The sequence below is a fragment of the Mustelus asterias genome, chromosome 14, assembly GCF_964213995.1.
Source record: "Mustelus asterias chromosome 14, sMusAst1.hap1.1, whole genome shotgun sequence".
Taxonomy (NCBI): domain Eukaryota; kingdom Metazoa; phylum Chordata; class Chondrichthyes; order Carcharhiniformes; family Triakidae; genus Mustelus; species Mustelus asterias.
The window spans coordinates 55085611-55106613 of record NC_135814.1 but is presented as its reverse complement, the minus strand read 5'-3'; the positions used below and the strand labels follow the sequence as shown (position 1 = coordinate 55106613).

The 21003-nt window shown below is 54.2% G+C and overlaps 1 protein-coding gene across 1 annotated transcript in view; it reads right to left on the bottom strand.

The window, feature by feature from the left end:
* Positions 1–1257: 1257 nt before the first annotated feature.
* LOC144503398 (mitogen-activated protein kinase kinase kinase 20-like) overlaps positions 1258–21003 on the bottom strand; it is a 50002-nt gene continuing 30256 nt past the window's right edge. The window contains exons 8-10 of the mRNA XM_078227707.1: positions 13396–13470; positions 10478–10622; positions 1258–3290 (exon numbers count right to left, since the gene is read on the bottom strand). Of these exons, the coding sequence (XP_078083833.1) occupies positions 2425–3290; positions 10478–10622; positions 13396–13470 (1086 nt within the window). The 3' untranslated portion in view covers positions 1258–2424. The remainder of the gene's footprint in view (positions 3291–10477; positions 10623–13395; positions 13471–21003) is intronic.

Here is a 21003-nt window from a genome sequence, read left to right as displayed (position 1 = left end):
AAAGGCCAACATTCCATGAGCCTTTTCATTACTTTCTGTATTTGTTCATGACATTTTCAATGATCTGTGTACATAGACACCTCCTCACCCTGCAAGTCTCTTTGGACATTTTGGGGCCGATTTTACCAAATCGGGACTAAGTGCCGGGTCCGGTCGTCAAACGGATCCGCGCCCGGCAGCCGCGCTCCAGCGTGCCCATACGCCTTTTTTCGGCGCCAGTCTATTGGGCGGGGCTTAGCGCTGTTGGAGCGGCCGGAGCTCCAACTGCACATGCGGAGTTCGGAACAGACCGCAGGCAGCGCGCCCGGGCGCGAAAGGCAAAGCAGCTCAGACAGCAGAGAGGATGAAAGGAATTCCCTTTGGAGGATAATGTCCACGTTATAATCACAGGAACTAAAAACCTGACAGTCCAAAATCTGGGATAATATTACAGGACAGGGATGGGGGGGATATACATTTTGAAATATTATCCCAGATTTTGGACGGTCAGGTTTTTAGTTCCTGTGATTTGGACATTATCCCCCAAAGGGAATTCCTTTCATCCTCTCTGCTGTCTGTGCTGCTTTGCCTTTCCCTGGGGGGGGCGGTTTCCCTGGGGTGTGGGGGGGGGGAATGGAGAAGGGGAGTGACGTGTCTCCCCTGGGGGGGGGGGGGGGGGGGGGATCCCTCCTCCGATCCCTCCTCCGGTGGGGAGGAGGGATTGGCCGCAGACTGGCAGCGCCCCCCCCCCCAGGGGCAGACGGCCGGCGCGACGATTTAAATGCATTTGCATGCATTTAAATGGACTTATGAAGCTCGCGCCCGACTTTACCAGGTTGCGGCCCATTTCGCATCCACGCATTAAACGACCTGCTAAATAAAAGTCCGAATGGGACTCGAATTCAGCAGGGGAACCGCCGAAGCCAACCCCCCCGACCATCCTTCGCGGACCCCCCCCTGCGAACCACCCTGGCAGCCCCCTCCGCCACCCAGGGGAAGGCAGAGCAAGGCCAGGAACGTGCAGGAGGCTGTCGACGGACTGCAGATCGGAAGGATGGTGGAGGGAGACCAGCGATCAAGCTAGGTCGGGGGTGTGCCTCCCAGGGGGGTCCGATCCCGGGGGGGAGGGGGGGGTGAGGCTGCCAGGGTGGTTCGCAGAGGGGGTCCGCGAAGGATGGTCGGGGGGATTGGCTTCGGCGGTTCCCCTGCTGATTTGGAGTCCCATTCGGACTTTTATTTAGCAGGTCGTTTAATGCGTGGATGCGAAATGGGCCGCAACCTGGTAAAGTCGGATTTGTTGGTAAAGTTGGGCGCGAGCTTCATTAAGTCCATTTAAATGCATGCAAATGCATTTAAATCGTCGCGCCGGCCGATTCGGGCGCGCGCCAGACCCGGGCCCGGATCGGGGCTCGGTAAAGACACGATCTGCCATGAGTCGGGTGCAGATCGCGTTTTAGGTCCGACACCCAACTTTACCGCAATTTCACACCCGAAAATGGGCGTGAAATTTTGGTAAAATCGGGCCCTTTGTTTTTTTAAGTTTATAAAGTTCTCTTTTTAGGGACAGCTCATACTTGCTTACATTGAAATCCATTTGCCCACAGTTTTGCCCATTCAAAGTCTCTAATTTATTGCCTCCATTTACAATGCTTACAATGTCCCATCTCTGCATCATCAGGAAACATGGATATGTGGCTTTCTATTCCATCATCTATGTCAATAACAAATATGGTGAACAATTGAAATCCCAACACAGATCCTTGTGGGATACCACTGATTACATCCTGACCATATTCCCTACTCTCTGTCTCTTACCAATCAGGCAATTTTCTAATCAGGTCAATAATTTGCTTTCTATCCCTGAGTTTCAAATAATTTGCCTTGGTAGGATGCCCACAATGGGTTTCTGATTCCCCATAAACTGATTTAATCCATGGCACTGGAAAGCAAAACAGTCAAGGTTGAGATATTTATGCTTATAATCATACATTGTCAAGGCCGTGTGTGTATTCATGTGCATGGGAGTGTCTCTCCCTCCGCACAAGATTCAACTCACATCTACCCACCATCACTTGTGCAGCACCCTACACACGGATTGTCTCTTCACTCCCTTTCTCTAATAGACTCATATTGGTAAATTACCCGAGAATTGCAGATACCCATTGAAACCTGTGCCAGCATAGTGCTAGTTATATGGGGTACAGTGTCCTACAAATTAACCCTGAATCCTTTTGCTTAACACTGAGTTTCAATCCAATGATATACATTGGCTCAGTGAAAGGCTTATAATTCTTTCAAATATTCCCAATTTTTGTCAAATCAGTTGTCCTCTCTCATTCGCGGATCGTATCGATCTGCTCGAAATATTGCAGATCTTAAAAAATGTGCAAATAGAAATGCCATTTTCAGTTAACACAAACAGAAATGATCTTCTGTGAAGCTCTGTCAGAACAGTCGGCTGCGTCCTCCTGCTCCTCGTCCTCTTCCTCTACCTCTACCTCTAGATACTTTAGAAGAGTCATTTTTCTGAGGCTTTCTGTGCCGTTCAACTTTAGTCCAATCTCCTTCATTCAATTTGCTTTGCCTCTCCTCACCCGTGTCCTTTGCACTGATAGCACTAGCAGCTGACACCTCTGAAACTGCGCTATTAGCTGTGTCTAAATGTTGCTGAAATCCCTTTTGTGGGTTTCTGTCAGGACCCCATGATTTGGCATGGTAAGAACGAGTTGATGGAGTAAACCTTTTTTCTGATGACTGACACCCCGAGTTACGTCTGAACGGTGTGCTTCTGCTTCTCTCCCTGCCATATTCCTTCTCCTTGTCTCCAATTCTACTACCACGCATGAATATTGGACTAACTCCTTTTCTACTAGGGTGGTTTAATCCCTCAGGGCTGGTTGTTTTATTAAAGAAGGCATCATTGGAATCATTACTGTGATAGCCACTGCTTTGTCTACTGGTAATACGATCTTTTTCCAGAACGCTGTTTGAGGTTGTGCTTGATAAGCTGCTTCCCTCCGAGCTCAGATGTACAGTAGAAAGGCGACTGCTTAACCCTGCTGTTGTAGGTGATGGGCTGGAACTTCGTCTATAGTGAGTTGCAGTAGAAGTACTGATGTGAAATCTGCACGGGCTCTGCACTCGTCTTACAACAGCAGCATAAGTATCTTGATTAGCAAATAACGTTAAAAACTGAGGTAGCATTATGGAACTGGAAGTGCTATGGTTAGGTAAAATTGTAGAATATTGTGGAGAGTCACTTGTAGATATTTTGCGCAACTTTAAATCATTGAACCACTGTTGACGAAAATCTGCAATACAAAAACAGGCACAAAGATATTGTTAATTCAGCATCTGACATCAATCATTTCAAAGATAACAGTTTTGCAAAGGAAAATATTTGTATTTATTATAATTTGCTTCATTTATCAAGCCTACTTATTCAAAAAAGTAAATATGCCTTCTTAAAGTCATGGCAAGATGACCAAGAAACAATTGTATACGTGTTTAGCTATCTATGCACTTCCTACCCTTTTAATCCCTGTGGTCATCATTGCCATCTGCTCATTCAAGAACCCCTGATCATTGTTGTGCATTTGTGTTTATTCCTAGTTGGAGCAAGGTCACTCTAAGAGCTCGATCACATGACGTATTGACGTTATTGATCGTTTGCACGGGCAAACAGGCAAATAGAGGGAAAAAGATCCACAGGCATGAAAAAGGACCAGAGTCACAGTCAGATGACAAACTGTCAATGTATGTACCGACCATTGCCAGTGCAACAAACCATTACTGGGTCACTCCTTTACTGTACGGACAACCAGTGGAAATGGAGATGGAAACTGGGGCAACCGTCTCGCTGGTACCAGAAACTGTTTACCAAGATAAACTACAACATATCATCTTAAAACCTTCAACGGTAATACTAAAAACTATACCAGAGGAGTGGTTCCGTTGGGGGGCTGTATTGGTGTAAATGGACAGACCGCAGACTTGTCCCTGCATGTCATTAAAGGTAAATATTCAGCCTTAATGGGGAGAACGTGGCTGGAGAGAATCAAGCTAAACTGGGCCGAGGTGAATCTCATGATTGAATAAACTGGGATTGTTCTCCCTGGAAAGACAGAGACTGAGCGGCGACCTGATAGAAGTTTATAAAATTATGAGAGGTATAGATAGGGTGAACAGTTGGAAGCTTTTCCCCAGGGCAGAAATGACAATTACAAGGGGGCACGAGTTCAAGATAAGGGGGGGAAAGATTCAGTGAAGATGCGTGGGGGAAGTTTTTTTACACAGAGGGTGGTGGGGGCCTGGAATGCATTGCCAAGTGAGGTGGTTGAGGCAATTACGTTAGCCACGTTTAAGACTTATCTTGATAGGCATATGAACAAATGGGGAATAGAGGGAGATAAGCAGTTGGTCTAGGTAGGACAACGTAATTGGCGCAGGCGTGGAGGGTCGAAGGCCTGTTCCTGTGCTGTACTGTTCTTTGTATGTCAGAGTCCGAAGCAGGCCTACTGAAAATTTTAAACATGCCATTGTCTTTAATGGAGAACTGGGAAGCATGACGGAGATCTCAGTCAAGCTAAAGACTAAGGACAAAATTTAAACAAGATGCTTAAAGGCTAGGTCACAGCCATAGCCATGAGGTATAAAGCTGAAGCAGAATAGAGAAGCTGATCAAGATGGGGGTCCTTGAATCCATGTATGTAAGTGATTGGGCCACGCCGATAGTACCCGTGATGAAGAAAAATGGTTCGGTACCCATATATGGCAATTTTAATGTCACTATCAATCCTGTACTGGGTGCAGGGCAGTACACTCTGCCTTTAACTGATACATTTGTTGAGCTGGCTGGAGGCCAGTATGTCAGTAAAGTTGACCTTAGTCAAACTCATCTCCAGATCGATGTCGATCCAGATTCACAACAATGTAATGTGATACATAAAGGGCTATTCAGATATAAAAGGCTTCTGTTTTGCAACGTGCCATGGATCAAATTCTAAGCAGACTAGAAGGAGTCCAGTGCTACTTAGATGTATCTTAGTTACTGGAAAGAATGAAGAAGAGCATCTTCAAAATTTAGAAGTTACACTCCAGAGACGAGAAGATTATGGGTTACGAGTATGGAAGAATAAATGTGAATTCTTCAAATATTCTATTGATTACCTGGAACATGTCATAGATGAAGTGGGACTGTACAAATCGCTTTCAAAAGTAAAAGCCATAACTGAGGCACCGGCACCTCAAAATGTAAATCAGCTTTAATTGCTTTTGGACTTAGTAAACTGTTATAGAAGGTTTGTCCCTAATCTAGCAACTCTTCTTTAGCCTTCACACAACTTATTGTGTCAAAACAGGGAATGAAAATGGGTGGATCAGTGCAAGAAGGCCTTCATGCAAGCTAAGGAGGTATTAAAATCAGAAGTATCAATGCACTTTGATCTGAAGTTACCCTTGTAACTGGCTTGTGATATATCACCTTCTGGGGTCAGAGCAATGGTTTCTCACATAATGTCCAATGGTGAAGAGAAGACATTTTCATCAAGATCCCTGAATAAAGCAGAAATGAACTATCCACAGATAGAGAGGAAGCTCTAGGCATAATTTTTAGGATCAAATGTTTTTACCAATACCAAAATGGAAGGAAGTTTACTTTACTAATGGATCTTTGACCACTGACAATGATACTGGAGCTGTACACCAGCATTCCATCGCTAGCAGTGAGCCAGATGCAGCGATGGGTATTGCTGTTGTCAGCACATACATACACTATAAGATATCATCAATCAAGTCTCTATGGGAATGCTGATGGACTCTCTAGATTGTCTTTACTTAATGAATCAACAACGAATAGTTCAATTTTCTATTTGAAGAAGTCGATAACTTGAGTGTTAAGAAATATACCAGAAATAATCCACTACTGTCAGAAGTTATAGACATGGTACGTTGTGGCAAGACCATGGGCACAAACCCAAAGTTGAAACCATATGTTACCCGAAGACTGAAACTATCCGTATAGGCTGATTGTCTCCTCTGGGGAATGAGGATCATCACTCCACCATTGTTAAGGAAATGTTTCCTAACCCAACTTCACGAAGGTCATTGTGGGATAGTAAGAATGAAGAAGTTATTTTTAGTAGTGAAATCAAGGTGAAAGCAAGTGTGTGTTTGGCTCGTGCAAAAGTCCAAACTTTTCCTCCACTAGCACCATTGCACCCAGGGGAATGGCCAGAAGGGCCATTGCAAAGAGTTCATACCGATTATGCCAGACCATTTGAAGGAAGAATATTTTTCTTTGTGGTAGATGCACACTCAAAATGGCCTGAAGTCACCATTATGAAGACCATGTCCTCGAAGAGAACAATAGAAAGACCGGGTGAGATTTTTGCAAGATTTGGTTGCCCTGAACAAGTTGCGAGCGACAATGGGCCACAGTTCATTTTGCAAGAATTTACAAATGGAATTCAATACATCTAAGCTGCCCCTCATCATCCTGCCACAAATGGGCTGGCTGAAAGGTTTGTTCAGACAACAGAGCATTCATTAAAGAAACTCGCAAGCAAGGACCATTGTCTAAGTGATTAAGTCAATTCCTGATCATATAGAGGAATATAACACTTTCAACAACCCAATGTTCTCCAGCATCACCCGTGATAAATTGTCGGTATATTTCTTAACACTCCTGTAACTGCAGGACAAGTTTGATTTGTTGAAGCCATCTAAGACGAGAAATTGTTGAGAAGAAACTGGAAGGTCAGATTATACGACGTGAGAACAGGACTAAACGTCCTGTTACACAGCACTTTCCTCTCTGTTTACAGCAGTGTTCCTGCAATGAAACACAATCTAACATTAACAATCAACATTAACAATGGCCAGAAGGGCCATTGCAAAGAATTCATACCGACTATGCCAGACCATTTGAAGGAAGAATATTTTTCTTTGTGGTAGATGCACACTCAAAATGGCCTGAAGTCACCATTATGAAGACCACGTCCTCGAAGAGACGATGACTAAACGTCCTGTTCTTCAGAAAGGTCAGGAAGTACTGGCAAGAAACTATACCACCTGTGACAACAGGACCATTCTCCTACACCATTCAAACTCGGGACGATGTAGTGTAGGGAAGACACGCTGATCAACTTTTAGCAACTAGAACGAGTTTGCCAGAGGAAGTCAACTGAAAGAGCACAACAAATTGTGCCAAGTGTAGACCTGAATATAACTGAGAACCTGGCAATATCAGAACAAACTGTGGAAGACAGTACCTCAGCTGAGGACACTTCAACACTGAGTAAACTTTCAAATCCTACGCCGACTCCAGTTGAGACAAACACGGATGATGTCCAAATTCAACCAAAAACACCAGAAGTTGCAGTCAACGTGAGAAAGCAGATGCCTGAGGTTCGCCGACAACCACACAGAAATTGACATTCTCCAAAACATCTAATCTATTGACTGTGGTGTTCATTAATTGTTCATATTGTAAACTTTGACTGTTAATGTTAGATTGTGTTTCATTGCAGGAACACTGCTGTAAATGGAGAGGAAAGTGCTGTGTATCAACCCAGGTTGATAGTGTTGTTAAGAAGGCGTATGGTGTGTTAGCTTTTATTGGTAGAGGGATTGTGTTTCGGAGCCAGGAGGTCATGCTGCAACTGTACAAAACTCTGGTGCGGCCGCATTTGGAGTATTGCGTACAGTTCTGGTCGCCGCATTATAGGAAAGATGTGGAAGCGTTGGAATGGGTGCAGAAGAGATTTACCAGGATGTTGCCTGGTATGGTGGGAAAATCGTATGAGGAAAGGCTGAGGGGCTTGAGGTTGTTTTCGTTAGAGAGAAGAAGGTTAAGAGGTGACTTAATGGAGGCATACAAGATGATCAGAGGATTAGATAGGGTGGATAGTGAGAGCCTTTTTCCTCGGACGGTGATGGCTAGCACGAGGGGGCATAGCTTTAAATTGAGGGGTGAGAGATATAGGACAGATGTTAGAGGTACGTTCTTTACTCAGAGAGTAGTAAGGGCGTGGAATGCCCTGCCTGCAGCAGTAGTGGACTCATCAACATTAAGAGCATTCAAATGGTTATTGGATAAACATATGGATGATATTGGAATAGTGTAGATTAGAGGGGCTTTAGATTGGTTCCACTGGTCGGCGCAACATCGAGGGCCGAAGGGCCTGTACTGCGCTGTAATGTTCTATGTTCTATTCATGTTTGTTCCTGATTGGAACCAGGTCACTTTAGGGAGTCTGATCACGTGACACATTGATGTCATCAGTCATTTGTGTGGGCAAACAGGCAGTCTATCCTAACAGCCTGGAGAGTAAACACCTTTCTGATAAAGCTCTTGTTTGTTTGTACTTCTGTGGTCTGCAAGGTTATTTTTTAAAACTACCACAATCATAGCAACCTGGAACCAGTGGTCAATGAATGAACTAAGAAAGGTTGTTTATAAGTTAATTCATTAAGATTTCACTGCTGAGAATCGTATTTGAACAGATTATATTATATAAGTTGCAACTTTATTTTTTTAAAACAAAGATTAAGCCATGGTTACTCCTGCAAATTTCTTCACTCCTTATCAAGTTTTTAAAAAAAAATTATAGATTTTGAACAACTATATAAAATATAATAAGCACCCTGTAACAGTAATTTCCATCATCAAACACAAAAATAAAACTGCTTTGTACAAACATCATACCATCCTGAGAGCATTAACAGTCTGGGTCTAAGAAAATTCATGTAAATTCTACAAAGATGGCATTATGTTAAAACATTTGTCACTTTGTTAATGTTGTTTTGATTTCTGCCATAAAATGTCAACACTATAATGTGTTGGCATATAATGTTCACAACACCTCACTGATATGATCATAAACCTATAATGTGCACTGAAGTTTAATCCCCAGGGATGATTCTTCATGAGAAGAAAAGCTGAGTAATTTCATGCGTGAATAAAAACTTCTGTAGCTGACTTGTGACAACTAAGATGCTGCACAAAGTATTGACGGAGGAATTACTGCACTCCCATCATGGTGCTGAGTGGCAATTCGAGGTTAAAAAAAAGATACAACAAGAACAAATTTAAATTATTCAGAATAAAAGCTCATCCTTGAAAGGATTTTGCTTGCTTCAAAATTCAAATGGCAGTTGGCACCAGTTTAGATGCCAACATGCATTAATATTTGTGAATTACTGTGATCACCGTAAGCCCAACACCTTCTGTTTAGGTTCCACTGCTGCTCTGAAATCAGCAAGACAGTCTGGGAATCAAATCTGGGGCCTTGTTAGTCTATTTGGCTCATCAGTGGTATAGCACCAGTTTACATGTGTAAAAAATAGCTGTCTTGTCTGTGCTGCTGATAGTACTAACTTAATTATCTTTATAATGTTGGAGGGAACTTTTATGAGCATAGATGGCTTACATTAATGATAAATTAATTTTTCTTATCCCTCCTTTGAGCGCATTGGTTTTTTGCTGAGATACAAATCCCCTGGGAATCGACAGCTTTCCAATACCTCCGCTAAACAATTCCTCTTATGTAAAGCAAGCTCGGAAAATTGGGCAATCATTCAATACAACTTTTGCTTATTTAAGAAGGGGTATACTTGCATTGGAGGCAGTTCAAAGAAGGTTTACTAGGTTTTTAAAAAATTGATTCATGGAATATGAACTTTGTTGGAAAGGTCAGCATTTATCACCCATTCCTAATTGCCTAATTCCTAATGGGTGGCATGGTGGCACAGGGGTTAGCACTGCTGCCTCCCAGCTCCAGGGACCCGGGTTCAATTCCAGCCTTGGGTGACTGTCCTTATGGAGTTTGCACGTTCTCCCTGTGTCTGCGTGGGTTTCCTCCCACAGTCCAAAGATGTGTAAGTTAGATGGATTAGCCATTGTAAATGTGTGGGGTTTCAGGGATAGGGCAGAGAAGAGGGACTGGGTAAGATACTGAGTCTGAGAGATGGGACAGGCTCGATGGGCCAAATGGCCTCTTCTACACTGTAGGGATACAATGACAGTTCTATGAAGGTGGTGGTGATCTATCTTCTTGTGCCAATGCATACTATCTGGTGCAGGTGTGAGGCTTAGAGAGGAACTTGTAAGTAGTGGTGTTCCCATGTGTCGACAGTCATTGTCTTTCTAGGTTGTGGGTTTGGAAGGTTCTATCTAAGGGAATTCAGCATGTTGTTCCTGCTTCTATATCTTATGTTCTTATGTAACTTTGGCAGATTGGCAAAAAATCCATCTGCAAGGGCTTTTTAAAAATTATGCAGAAGAATCAAGCACATTCCTGAGGAATTTCCTAGCATGTGAATGCCAGCATCAACAATGGAGGCATCACAACTAATTTATCCCTTACGTTCGTGCAGAAACACTTTCCAGCCTTGTTTATTTTCATCTGGATTAGTGTCAGCAAAAACAATTGCACTACAATATTGTTGGATTTCCTTCCATTTTAACAAGTACAGTTTAATAATTTAAATGACTTACTTAACTGGCACTTGCTCTGAAACTTCTTTTCTGTGTTTGCTGTCATGGTTTGGATGACAAGCACCACCTCCTTCACTTCAGTGTGCAGAGTATTCAGTGTAACAGTGTGCTGGTGCTTGGTAATTTTTGGAGTTCTGACATCATTCTGTTGAATAAGATTCAATAGAAAACCTTTCAGATTCTCCTTTGGCACTATGACCATGAGTTTACATTTACTTTGCCATCTTTTCTAGTAGATTTAAGCCCAACAATAAACATTTCCCCACCTCCCCTGAAGAAAATGCCTCATACTGAGGTATAATTCCCACTAGAGCCAAACTTTGGATTGCTGGTTCAACACAGAAATACATACATGATGTATGGACTCTGCCATCAGGGAACATTAATTTCTTCCACTAAATAATTACGTAGTTTCGCATATCTAGAAGGCAAAGTGACTGGAGCAGAAGTTATTTGAAATTAAATATCCAAGAAACTTCTCATGACACCATGATCTAGGGATTTTAAGACCTCATAGTTGATATTTGCAAATTTATTTCCTTGCAGAACTGGGTAAAATGCAAGAAAAGAGATATTTCATACAATCCCCAAGAAGAGGGAAACAGAACTTAAGAAAAATAACAGCCCGAATTACTACCCAGAAGACGCAAATCTAGGTAACACGAGCCTAGATATTCAAAATGCTAGCCCAATAATTATTTGCACCTTTAGGGTGGCTTTAGCGTAGAATTAGACATGTTCAGACAAATAAGGGCTGAGCCAAAGAAGGATTTATTAAGAAGTCAGAGGTGGGTTTTATAAGTGTCGTAAAGGAGAAGAGGGCATTGACGAAGCGGGAGTGTTTAGGGTGGGGTCTCACTAACTGAAGGTATGGCTGCCAATGGTGAAGCAAAGGGAGAGAGATTGCTTCAAAGGCCAGAATCAGAGGAATGGATAATTTGGGAGTTGGGGAGGATGTTGTGGTTTACAGCGGGAGAACAGGATGCAGCGGTGGGGAGTATTGAGGAATGATTTAAACGTGAGAATGAGTGTGTGAAGATTGGAGGGGTTAATGGAAATCAGCAAGGGTAGGAACGATTGGCGAGTGACTAAAGTTGATGGAGGTGTGCTGGATGGGGAGGCCAATCAGAAAAGCATTGGAATAGCCAAATCTTGAGATCAGCAACAGATGAATTGAGGCATGGGTGAAGGTTATCAAAGCTGCGAATGTTCAAATATTATGGGATTGAGCTCTTTTGGAGGTTCAATAGGACACGGATTGTAAACAGTGATATCACTGCAACGCTAACTCTTAGTGCAGTATTTGTCAGAATGGGCAATTAGTAAATTAGTTGATTGGACAGTGCTGGAGCATCCCCTCCTCCTGCCCCCACCTTACACACACCACTCTGCCTGATGACCTTGTGTGAGTTAAATGGAAGTGATCAGCAAATGGCTTCCTAAAGTGCATTCAGTCTCCCTGATGTAGAGAAAATACAGAACATTAAGTTACTAAGTTGGAGGAAGTACTTAGGAAATGATGGCTTGTCCCATAAGAGTGTTTGGGGTTCTAAACACTCGTGTAGGAGTTGAATAGCAACTTGTGTGGGGAGGGAGAACAGGTGGTGGGGGTAGAAGAATGGACCAGCGTGTCACAGGAAGGAATGGTTCCTCCAAAATGCAGAGCTATGGCTAGGGAAGGCATGTTTGATGAAAACATCATTTTGCGGATGGTGGGAGATGGTATGTTAAATATGGCATTGGTTGGGTACTAGGTAAATATATTTGCAACTAAGGCAGGGAAGGGATTAGGACATAAGCATGGGAAAAAGGACAGACCTGGTTGAAGGTACTATCTACCATGGTGCATGGGAATCCATGAATGGAAACGGGAAGCTCTGGTATGGAGGCAGCAACCTCAGAGCTGGAGTTGCATGATGTACTGAGTATTTCCTGTTTTCATCAGGGGTATCAATATTGGGGACTGGGACATTTTCCATTGCAAGAAACTTGCATCAATATTGCAGATCAGACATAGCAACAGTTAGATGAAGACCAGGGGTGCCAGTTAGCAAAGTTGGCTGGACAATTAGCATGTGGATTAAATTAATGTCCACAGCATGGGATTTGATCCCTATTCTGGCTGAGTTGGACTTCATCTACCTCCTTGCTCTACCTGCAATAGAGAATCCACATATTTTGCTGTAGTTCAGTGAATAATCTCCAGGGGGCTGCCTTTGGGCAGAGAACTCAAGAGGAAGAAGAAGAGATGAAGAATAAAACTTTATTGACCTAAGGACCATTCATAATTTAAAATCTATCAGACTTGAATCAGAGAAAGGGAATAAAACACTGCTGAAGTCTGATGACAACAAAATGCTGAAGGCCTGAATTTGTATGAATAATGACACAGGATTATTGTGGGGTTAGAACTAAACAGCTCATTACACACTCTTCAGATGGAGATAAGTTTGCTTTTATGATTAAATAAACTGTACATTTAAGTTACTGTTACTTTCACTCTAACATGGCCCCGCTTTGTATCTCCTAGTTTTGCAGCAATCTGTTACAAAAGTGAGGTCTTACCTATGGGAGGGAAAGAAAATTGGAGGGCTCAACTTGAACTCATTCTATGTACCTCCCTGCAGTTAGTTTCAGAATTGCACTGGTAAATGCTTGAAATTGCTTGGTTTGTCAGCCACTTTGGCTGCAGAAGTCTAATAACATGGGATTGATGGGAGGGCTGGAACGGCCGAGAGTCATTTTAAAAGGTGGTGGCAGGGAGAAGGAAATTATTTGAAGGTTGCCAAAGTCACATCAGAATTAATCTCTTCAGGCTTTTCAAACTATTCTCAAAGCACCACGTTTCAATCTAAAACTTCACATGCAGCATATGTGGAGCTTATAAGCACTTTAATTAAAACAATTTCATGACTCACTTCGTATGTAACAATACATTCGACAATCTGGTCCTCGCTAATCCCCACAATCCACTTCTCCATTAGGTAGGGAGGCTACAAAACAGAACAAATGTTGCAATGTTTTATAGGATATGAACCTTGTTAAATGATCTTCCCTCCACATTCAAAGGCCAATGATGCTCACACTCCGATTCACTGAGTATCAGATGTTGATGTGATTGTAAATGTTTATGACTGTAAATATGCAATCTATTTCAAAACATTAAATACTCAATGTGGAAGTTTTCAGAATTGGAAGTTCTAGACCAGTTATTGCATTAGAATCATGTATACTACTTCCACTTGTTTCCCTCACCATGATGGCTTAATGTTTGCAGGGGTTTTTAATACAAAGTGTAATGTCCATTGCTGGATAGTAACCAAACAAAACAAAAGCCACTGGGTGGGATTTTCCACGCAACCCGGTAACTTGTTTAGGATGATTTTGATGCAAAATATTAGTATCTTACAAGATGAGCTTAAAGGGAAGCTTTGAAAAGATTTATTTACACAATGAGTGGTTCAAATATGGAATTTTCTTCCACAAGGAGTTATTGAATCAAAGTCCATGGCCAGACTTTGCATATAAAGTTCAGTGGTGTGCCCAGCCCAGAAGCATGTGAAATCGTGGGAGAAGATCTAGTGCGTGTCCTGACATCATTACATCCTTACGCAATATTTTGGTGAATGGGCGTAAGCGAGTTGGAAGCATGCTCGCCAAAATTAAGAAACCAATTTAAACTAATTAAACATCAATTGACCGGGATATTACATTGCCCATTTGCCTTTATAGTTGGCGAGTGTGCTGATTGGCCAGGCAGACTTTACATTTTAGCTTCAACCTTGATCCAGGGCAGGATGAAAGTTAGGGGGCTCAAATAAAATAAACTAATGAGTCCGGGGACTGAGGTCTGTGTATGATTGAGCTGCCTAGACATCCGTAGCATTGTTTTGACATCGATATTTTTTTTTCCTGGGTCAGCAGCTCCTGGAGTCAGCTCCACAGCGGCTGCCTCCGAGGGAGCACATTGAAAATGCCAATCCACATCCTTCCCTTTCCCGCCCTCTCCCCTCTCCCGGCGCCCGCTCTCTCCCCTCTCCCAGCGCCCGCCCTCTCCCAGCGCCCGCCCTCTCCCAGCGCCCGCCCTCTCCCAGCGCCCGCCCTCTCCCCTTTCCCAGCGCCCGCCCTCTCCCAGCGCCCGCCCTCTCCCAGCGCCTGCCCTCTCCCCTTTCCCAGCGCCCGCCCTCTCCCAGCGCCCGCCCTCTCCCAGCGCCTGCCCTCTCCCCTATCCCAGCGCCCGCCCTCTCCCCTCTCCCAGCGCCCGCCCTCTCCCCTCTCCCAGCGCCCGCCCTCTCCCCTCTCCCAGCGCCCGCCCTCTCCCCTCTCCCAGCGCCCGCCCTCTCCCCGCGCCCGCCCTCTCCCCGCGCCCGCCCTCTCCCCTTTCCCAGCGCCCGCCCTCCCCCCTCTCCCAGCGCCCGCCCTCTCCCCTTTCCCAGCGCCCGCCCTCTCCCAGCGCCCGCCCTCTCCCAGCGCCCGCCCTCCCCCAGCGCCCGCCCTCTCCGCTTTCCCAGCGCCAGCCCTCTCCCAGCACCCGCCCTCTCCCAGCACCCGCCCTCTCCCAGCGCCCTCCCTCTCCCCTCTCCCAGCGCCCGCCCTCCCTCCTCTCCCAGCGCCCGCCCTCTCCCCTCTCCCGGCGCCCGCCCTCTCCCAGCGCCCGCCCTCTCCCAGCGCCCGCCCTCTCCCAGCGCCTGCCCTCTCCCCTTTCCCAGCGCCCGCCCTCTCCCCTTTCCCAGCGCCCGCCCTCTCCCCTCTCCCAGCGCCCGCCCTCTCCCCTCTCCCAGCGCCCGCCCTATCCCCACGCCCGCCCTCTCCCGGCGCCCGCCCTCTCCCCTTTCCCAGCGCCCGCCCTCCCCCCTCTCCCCTTTCCCAGCGCCCGCCCTCCCCCCTCTCCCAGCGCCCGCCCTCTCCCAGCGCCCGCCCTCCCCCAGCGCCCTCCCTCTCCGCTTTCCCAGCGCCAGCCCTCTCCCAGCACCCGCCCTCTCCCAGCGCCCTCCCTCTCCCCTCTCCCAGCGCCCGCCCTCCCTCCTCTCCCAGCGCCCGCCCTCTCCCCCTCTCCCAGCGCCCGCCCTCTCCCAGCGCCCGCCCTCTCCCCTTTCCCAGCGCCCGCCCTCCCCCCTCTCCCAGCGCCCGCCCTTTCCCCTTTCCCAGCGCCCGCCCTCCCCCCTCTCCCAGCACCCGCCCTCCCCCAGCACCCGCCCTCTCCCAGCGCCCTCCCTCTCCCCTTTCCCAGCGCCCGCCCTCCCCCCTCTCCCAGCGCCCGCCCTCTCCCCTCTCCCAGCGCCCGCCCTCCCCCCTCCCCCAGCGCCCTCCCTCTCCGCTTTCCCAGCGCCCGCCCTCTCCCAGCACCCGCCTTCTCCCAGCGCCCTCCCTCTCCCCTCTCCCAGCGCCCGCCCTCCCCCTTCTCCCAGCGCCCGCCCTCCCCCCTCTCCCAGCGCCCGCCCTCCCCCCTCTCCCAGCGCCCGCCCTCCTCCCTCTCCCAGCGCCCGCCCTCCCCCCTCTCCCAGCGCCCGCCCTCCCCCCTCTCCCAGCGCCCGCCCTCTCCCCTCTCCCAGCGCCCGCCCTCCCCCCTTTCCCAGCGCCCGCCCTCTCCCCTTTCCCAGCGCCCGCCCTCTCCCAGCGCCCACCCTCTCCCCGCGCCCACCCTCTCCCCTTTCCCGGCGCCCGCCCTCTCCCCTCTCCCAGCGCCCGCCTTCTCCCCTCTCCCGCCCTCTCCCCTTTCCCAGGGCCCGCCCTCTCCCCTTTCCCAGGGCCCGCCCTCTCCCCTTTCCCAGGGCCCGCCCTCTCCCCTTTCCCAGCGCCCGCCCTCTCCCCTTTCCCAGCGCCCGCCCTCTCCCCTTTCCCAGCGCCCGCCCTCTCCCCTTTCCCAGCGCCCGACCTCTCCCCTTCCCCCGCGCCCGCCCCTTTCCCCGCGCCCGCCCTCTCCCCGCGCCCGCCCTCTCCACGCGCCCGCCCTCTCCCAGCGCCCGCCCTCTCCCAGCGCCCGCCCTCTCCCAGCGCCCGCCCTCTCCCAGCGCCCGCCCTCTCCCAGCGCCCGCCCTCTCCCCTTTCCCAGCGCCCTCCCTCTCCCCTTTCCCAGCGCCCTCCCTCTCCCCTTTCCCAGCGCCAGCCCTCTCCCAGCACCCGCCCTCTCCCAGCACCCGCCCTCTCCCAGCGCCCTCCCTCTCCCCTCTCCCAGCGCCCGCCCTCCCTCCTCTCCCAGCGCCCGCCCTCTCCCCTCTCCCGGCGCCCGCCCTCTCCCAGCGCCCGCCCTCTCCCAGCGCCCGCCCTCTCCCAGCGCCTGCCCTCTCCCCTTTCCCAGCGCCCGCCCTCTCCCCTTTCCCAGCGCCCGCCCTCTCCCCTCTCCCAGCGCCCGCCCTCTCCCCTCTCCCAGCGCCCGCCCTATCCCCACGCCCGCCCTCTCCCGGCGCCCGCCCTCTCCCCTTTCCCAGCGCCCGCCCTCCCCCCTCTCCCAGCGCCCGCCCTCTCCCCTTTCCCAGCGCCCGCCCTCCCCCCTCTCCCAGCGCCCGCCCTCTCCCAGCGCCCGCCCTCCCCCAGCGCCCTCCCTCTCCGCTTTCCCAGCGCCAGCCCTCTCCCAGCACCCGCCCTCTCCCAGCGCCCTCCCTCTCCCCTCTCCCAGCGCCCGCCCTCCCTCCTCTCCCAGCGCCCGCCCTCTCCCCTCCCCAGCGCCCGCCCTCTCCCAGCGCCCGCCCTCTCCCCCTTTCCCAGCGCCCGCCCTCCCCCCTCTCCCAGCGCCCGCCCTCTCCCCTTTCCCAGCGCCCGCCCTCCCCCCTCTCCCAGCACCCGCCCTCCCCCAGCACCCGCCCTCTCCCAGCGCCCTCCCTCTCCCCTTTCCCAGCGCCCGCCCTCCCCCCTCTCCCAGCGCCCGCCTTCTCCCCTCTCCCGCCCTCTCCCCTCTCCCAGCGCCCGCCTTCTCCCCTCTCCCGCCCTCTCCCCTTTCCAGGGCCCGCCCTCTCCCCTTTCCCAGGGCCCGCCCTCTCCGCTTTCCCAGGGCCCGCCCTCTCCCCTTTCCCAGCGCCCGCCCTCTCCCCTTTCCCAGCGCCCGACCTCTCCCCTTCCCCCGCGCCCGCCCCTTTCCCCGCGCCCGCCCTCTCCCCGCGCCCGCCCTCTCCACGCGCCCGCTCTCTCCCAGCGCCCGCCCTCTCCCAGCGCCCGCCCTCTCCCAGCGCCCGCCCTCTCCCAGCGCCCGCCCTCTCCCAGCGCCCGCCCTCTCCCAGCGCCCGCCCTCTCCCAGCGCCCGCCCTCTCCCCTTTCCCAGCGCCCTCCCTCTCCCCTTTCCCAGCGCCCTCCCTCTCCCCTTTCCCAGCGCCCGCCCTCTCCCCTTTCCCAGCGCCCTCCCCCTCCCCTCTCCCAGCGCCCGCCCTCTCCCCTTTCCCAGCGCCCGCCCTCTCCCCTTTCCCAGCGCCCTCCCTCTCCCCTTTCCCAGCGCCCTCCCTCTCCCCTTTCCCAGCGCCCGCCCTCTCCCCTTTCCCAGCGCCCGCCCTCTCCCCTCTCCCAGCGCCCGCCCTCTCCCCTTTCCCAGCGCCCGCCCTCTCCCGGCGCCCGCCCTCTCCCGGCGCCCGCCCTCTCCCCTTTCCCAGCGCCCGCCCTCTCCCGGCGCCCGCCCTCTCCCGGCGCCCCGCCCCACTCCCGCGGCCCCACTCTCCCGGCGCCCGCCCTCTCCCGGCGCCCCGCCCTCTCCCAGCGCCCGGCCTCTCCCAGCGCCCGCCCTCTTCCAGCGCCCGCCCTCGCCCAGCGCCTGCCCTCTCCCCTTTCCCAGTGCCCGCCCTCTCCCAGCGCCCGCCCTCTCCCCTCTCCCAGCGCCCGCCCTCTCCCCTCTCCCAGCGCCCGCCCTCTCCCCGCGCCCGCCCTCTCCCGGCACCCGCCCTCTCCCCTTTCCCAGCACCCGCCCTCCCCCCTCTCCCAGCGTCCGCCCTCTCCCCTTTCCCAGCGCCCGCCCTCCCCCCTCTCCCAGCGCCCGCCCTCTCCCCTCTCCCAGCGCCCGCCCTCCCCCAGCGCCCGCCCTCCCCCAGCGCCCTCCCTCTCCGCTTTCCCAGCGCCCGCCCTCTCCGCTTTCCCAGCGCCCGCCCTCTCCCAGCGCCCTCCCTCTCCCCTCCCCCAGCGCCCGCCCTCCCTCCTCTCCCAGCGCCCGCCCTCTCCCCTCTCCCAGCGCCCGCCCTCTCCCAGCGCCCGCCCTCTCCCCTTTCCCAGCGCCCGCCCTCCCCCCTCTCCCAGCGCCCGCCCTCTCCCCTTTCCCAGCGCCCGCCCTCCCCCCTCTCCCAGCGCCCGCCCTCCCCCAGCACCCGCCCTCTCCCAGCGCCCTCCCTCTCCCCTTTCCCAGCGCCCGCCCTCCCCCCTTTCCCAGCGCCCGCCCTCCCCCCTCTCCCAGCGCCCGCCCTCTCCCCTCTCCCAGCGCCCGCCCTCCCCCCTCTCCCAGCGCCCGCCCTCCCCCCTCTCCCAGCGCCCGCCCTCCCCCCTCTCCCAGCGCCCGCCCTCTCCCAGCGCCCGCCCTCCCCCAGCGCCCTCCCTCTCCGCTTTCCCAGCGCCCGCCCTCTCCCAGCACCCGCCTTCTCCCAGCGCCCTCCCTCTCCCCTCTCCCAGCGCCCGCCCTCCCCCCTCTCCCAGCGCCCGCCCTCCCCCCTCTCCCAGCACCCGCCCTCTCCCCTCTCCCAGCGCCCGCCCTCCCCCGCTCCCAGCGCCCGCCCTCCCCCCTCCCCCAGCGCCCGCCCTCCCCCTCTCCCAGCGCCCGCCCTCCCCCCTCTCCCAGCGCACGCCCTCCCCCCTCTCCCAGCGCACGCCCTCCCCCTCTCCCAGCGCCTGCCCTCCCCCCTCTCCAGCGCCCGCCCTCCCCCCTATCCCAGCGCCCGCCCTCTCCCCTCTCCCAGCGCCCGCCCTCCCCCCTTTCCCAGAGCCCGCCCTCTCCCCTCTCCCAGCGCCCGCCCTCCCCCCTTTCCAGAGCCCGCCCTCTCCCCTCTCCCAGCGCCCGCCCTCTCCCCTCTCCCAGCGCCCGCCCTCTCCCCTCTCCCAGCGCCCGCCCTCTCCCCTTCCCAGAGCCCGCCCTCTCCCCTCTCCCAGCGCCCGCCCTCTCCCAGCGCCCGCCCTCTCCCAGCGCCCGCCCTCTCCCCCTCTCCCAGCGCCCGCCCTTCCCCCTCTCCCAGCGCCCGCCCTCTCCCCTTTCCAGCGCCCGCACTCTCCCAGCGCCCACCCTCTCCCCTTTCCCAGCGCCCGCCCTCTCCCCTTTCCCCGCACCCGCCCTCTCCCCTTTCCCAGCGCCCGCCCTCTCCCCGCGCCCGCCCTCTCCCAGCGCCTGCCCTCTCCCCGCGCCCGCCCTCTCCCCGCGCCCGCCCTCTCCCAGCGCCCGCCCTCTCCCAGCGCCTGCCCTCTCCCCTTTCCCAGCGCCCGCCCTCTCCCCTCTCCCAGCGCCCGCCCTCTCCCCTCTCCCAGCGTCCGCCCTCTCCCCTCTCCCAGCACCCGCCCTCTCCCAGCGCCCGCCCTCTCCAAGCGCCCGCCCTCTCCAAGCGCCCGCCCTCTCCCGGCGCCCGCCCTCCCCCCTCTCCCGGTGCCCGCCCTCCCCCTTCTCCCGGCGCCCGCCCTCCCCCCTCTCCCGGCGCCCGCCCTCCCCCCTCTCCCGGCGCCCGCCCTCCCCCCTCTCCCGGCGCCCGCCCTCCCCCCTCTCCCGGCGCCCGCCCTCCCCCTCTCCCGGCGCCCGCCCTCCCCCCTCTCCCGGCGCCCGCCCTCCCCCCTCTCCCGGCGCCCGCCCTCCCCCTCTCCCGGCGCCCGCCCTCCCCCTCTCCCGGCGCCCGCCCTCCCCCTCTCCGGCGCCCGCCCTCCCCCCTCTCCCGGCGCCCGCCCTCCCCCCTCTCCCGGCGCCCGCCCTCCCCCCTCTCCCGGCGCCCGCCCTCCCCCCTCTCCCGGCGCCCGCCCTCCCCCCTCTCCCGGCGCCCGCCCTCCCCCTCTCCCGGCGCCCGCCCTCCCCCCTCTCCCGGCGCCCGCCCCTCCCCCCTCTCCCGGCGCCCGCCCTCCCCCCTCTCCCGGCGCCCGCCCTCCCCCTCTCCCCGCCCTCCCCCCTCTCCCGCCCTCCCCCCTCTCCCGCCCTCCCCCCTCTCCCGCCCTCCCCCCTCTCCCGCCCTCCCCCCTCTCCCGGCGCCCGCCCTCCCCCCTCTCCCGGCGCCCGCCCTCCCCCCTCTCCCGGCGCCCGCCCTCCCCCCTCTCCCGCCCCGCCCTCCCCCCTCTCCCGGCGCCCGCCCTCCCCCCTCTCCCGGCGCCCGCCCTCCCCCCTCTCCCGCCCTCCCCCCTCTCCCGGCGCCCGCCCTCCCCCCTCTCCCGGCGCCCGCCCTCCCCCTCTCCCGGCGCCCGCCCTCCCCCCTCTCCCGGCGCCCGCCCTCCCCCCTCTCCCGGCGCCCGCCCTCCCCCACTCCCGGCGCCCGCCCTCCCCCGCGCCCGCCCTCCCCCTCTCCCGGCGCCCGCCCTCCCCCCTCTCCCGGCGCCCGCCCTCCCCCCTTTGACGGCGCCCGCCCTCTCCCCTTTCACGGCGCCCGCCCTCTCCCCCT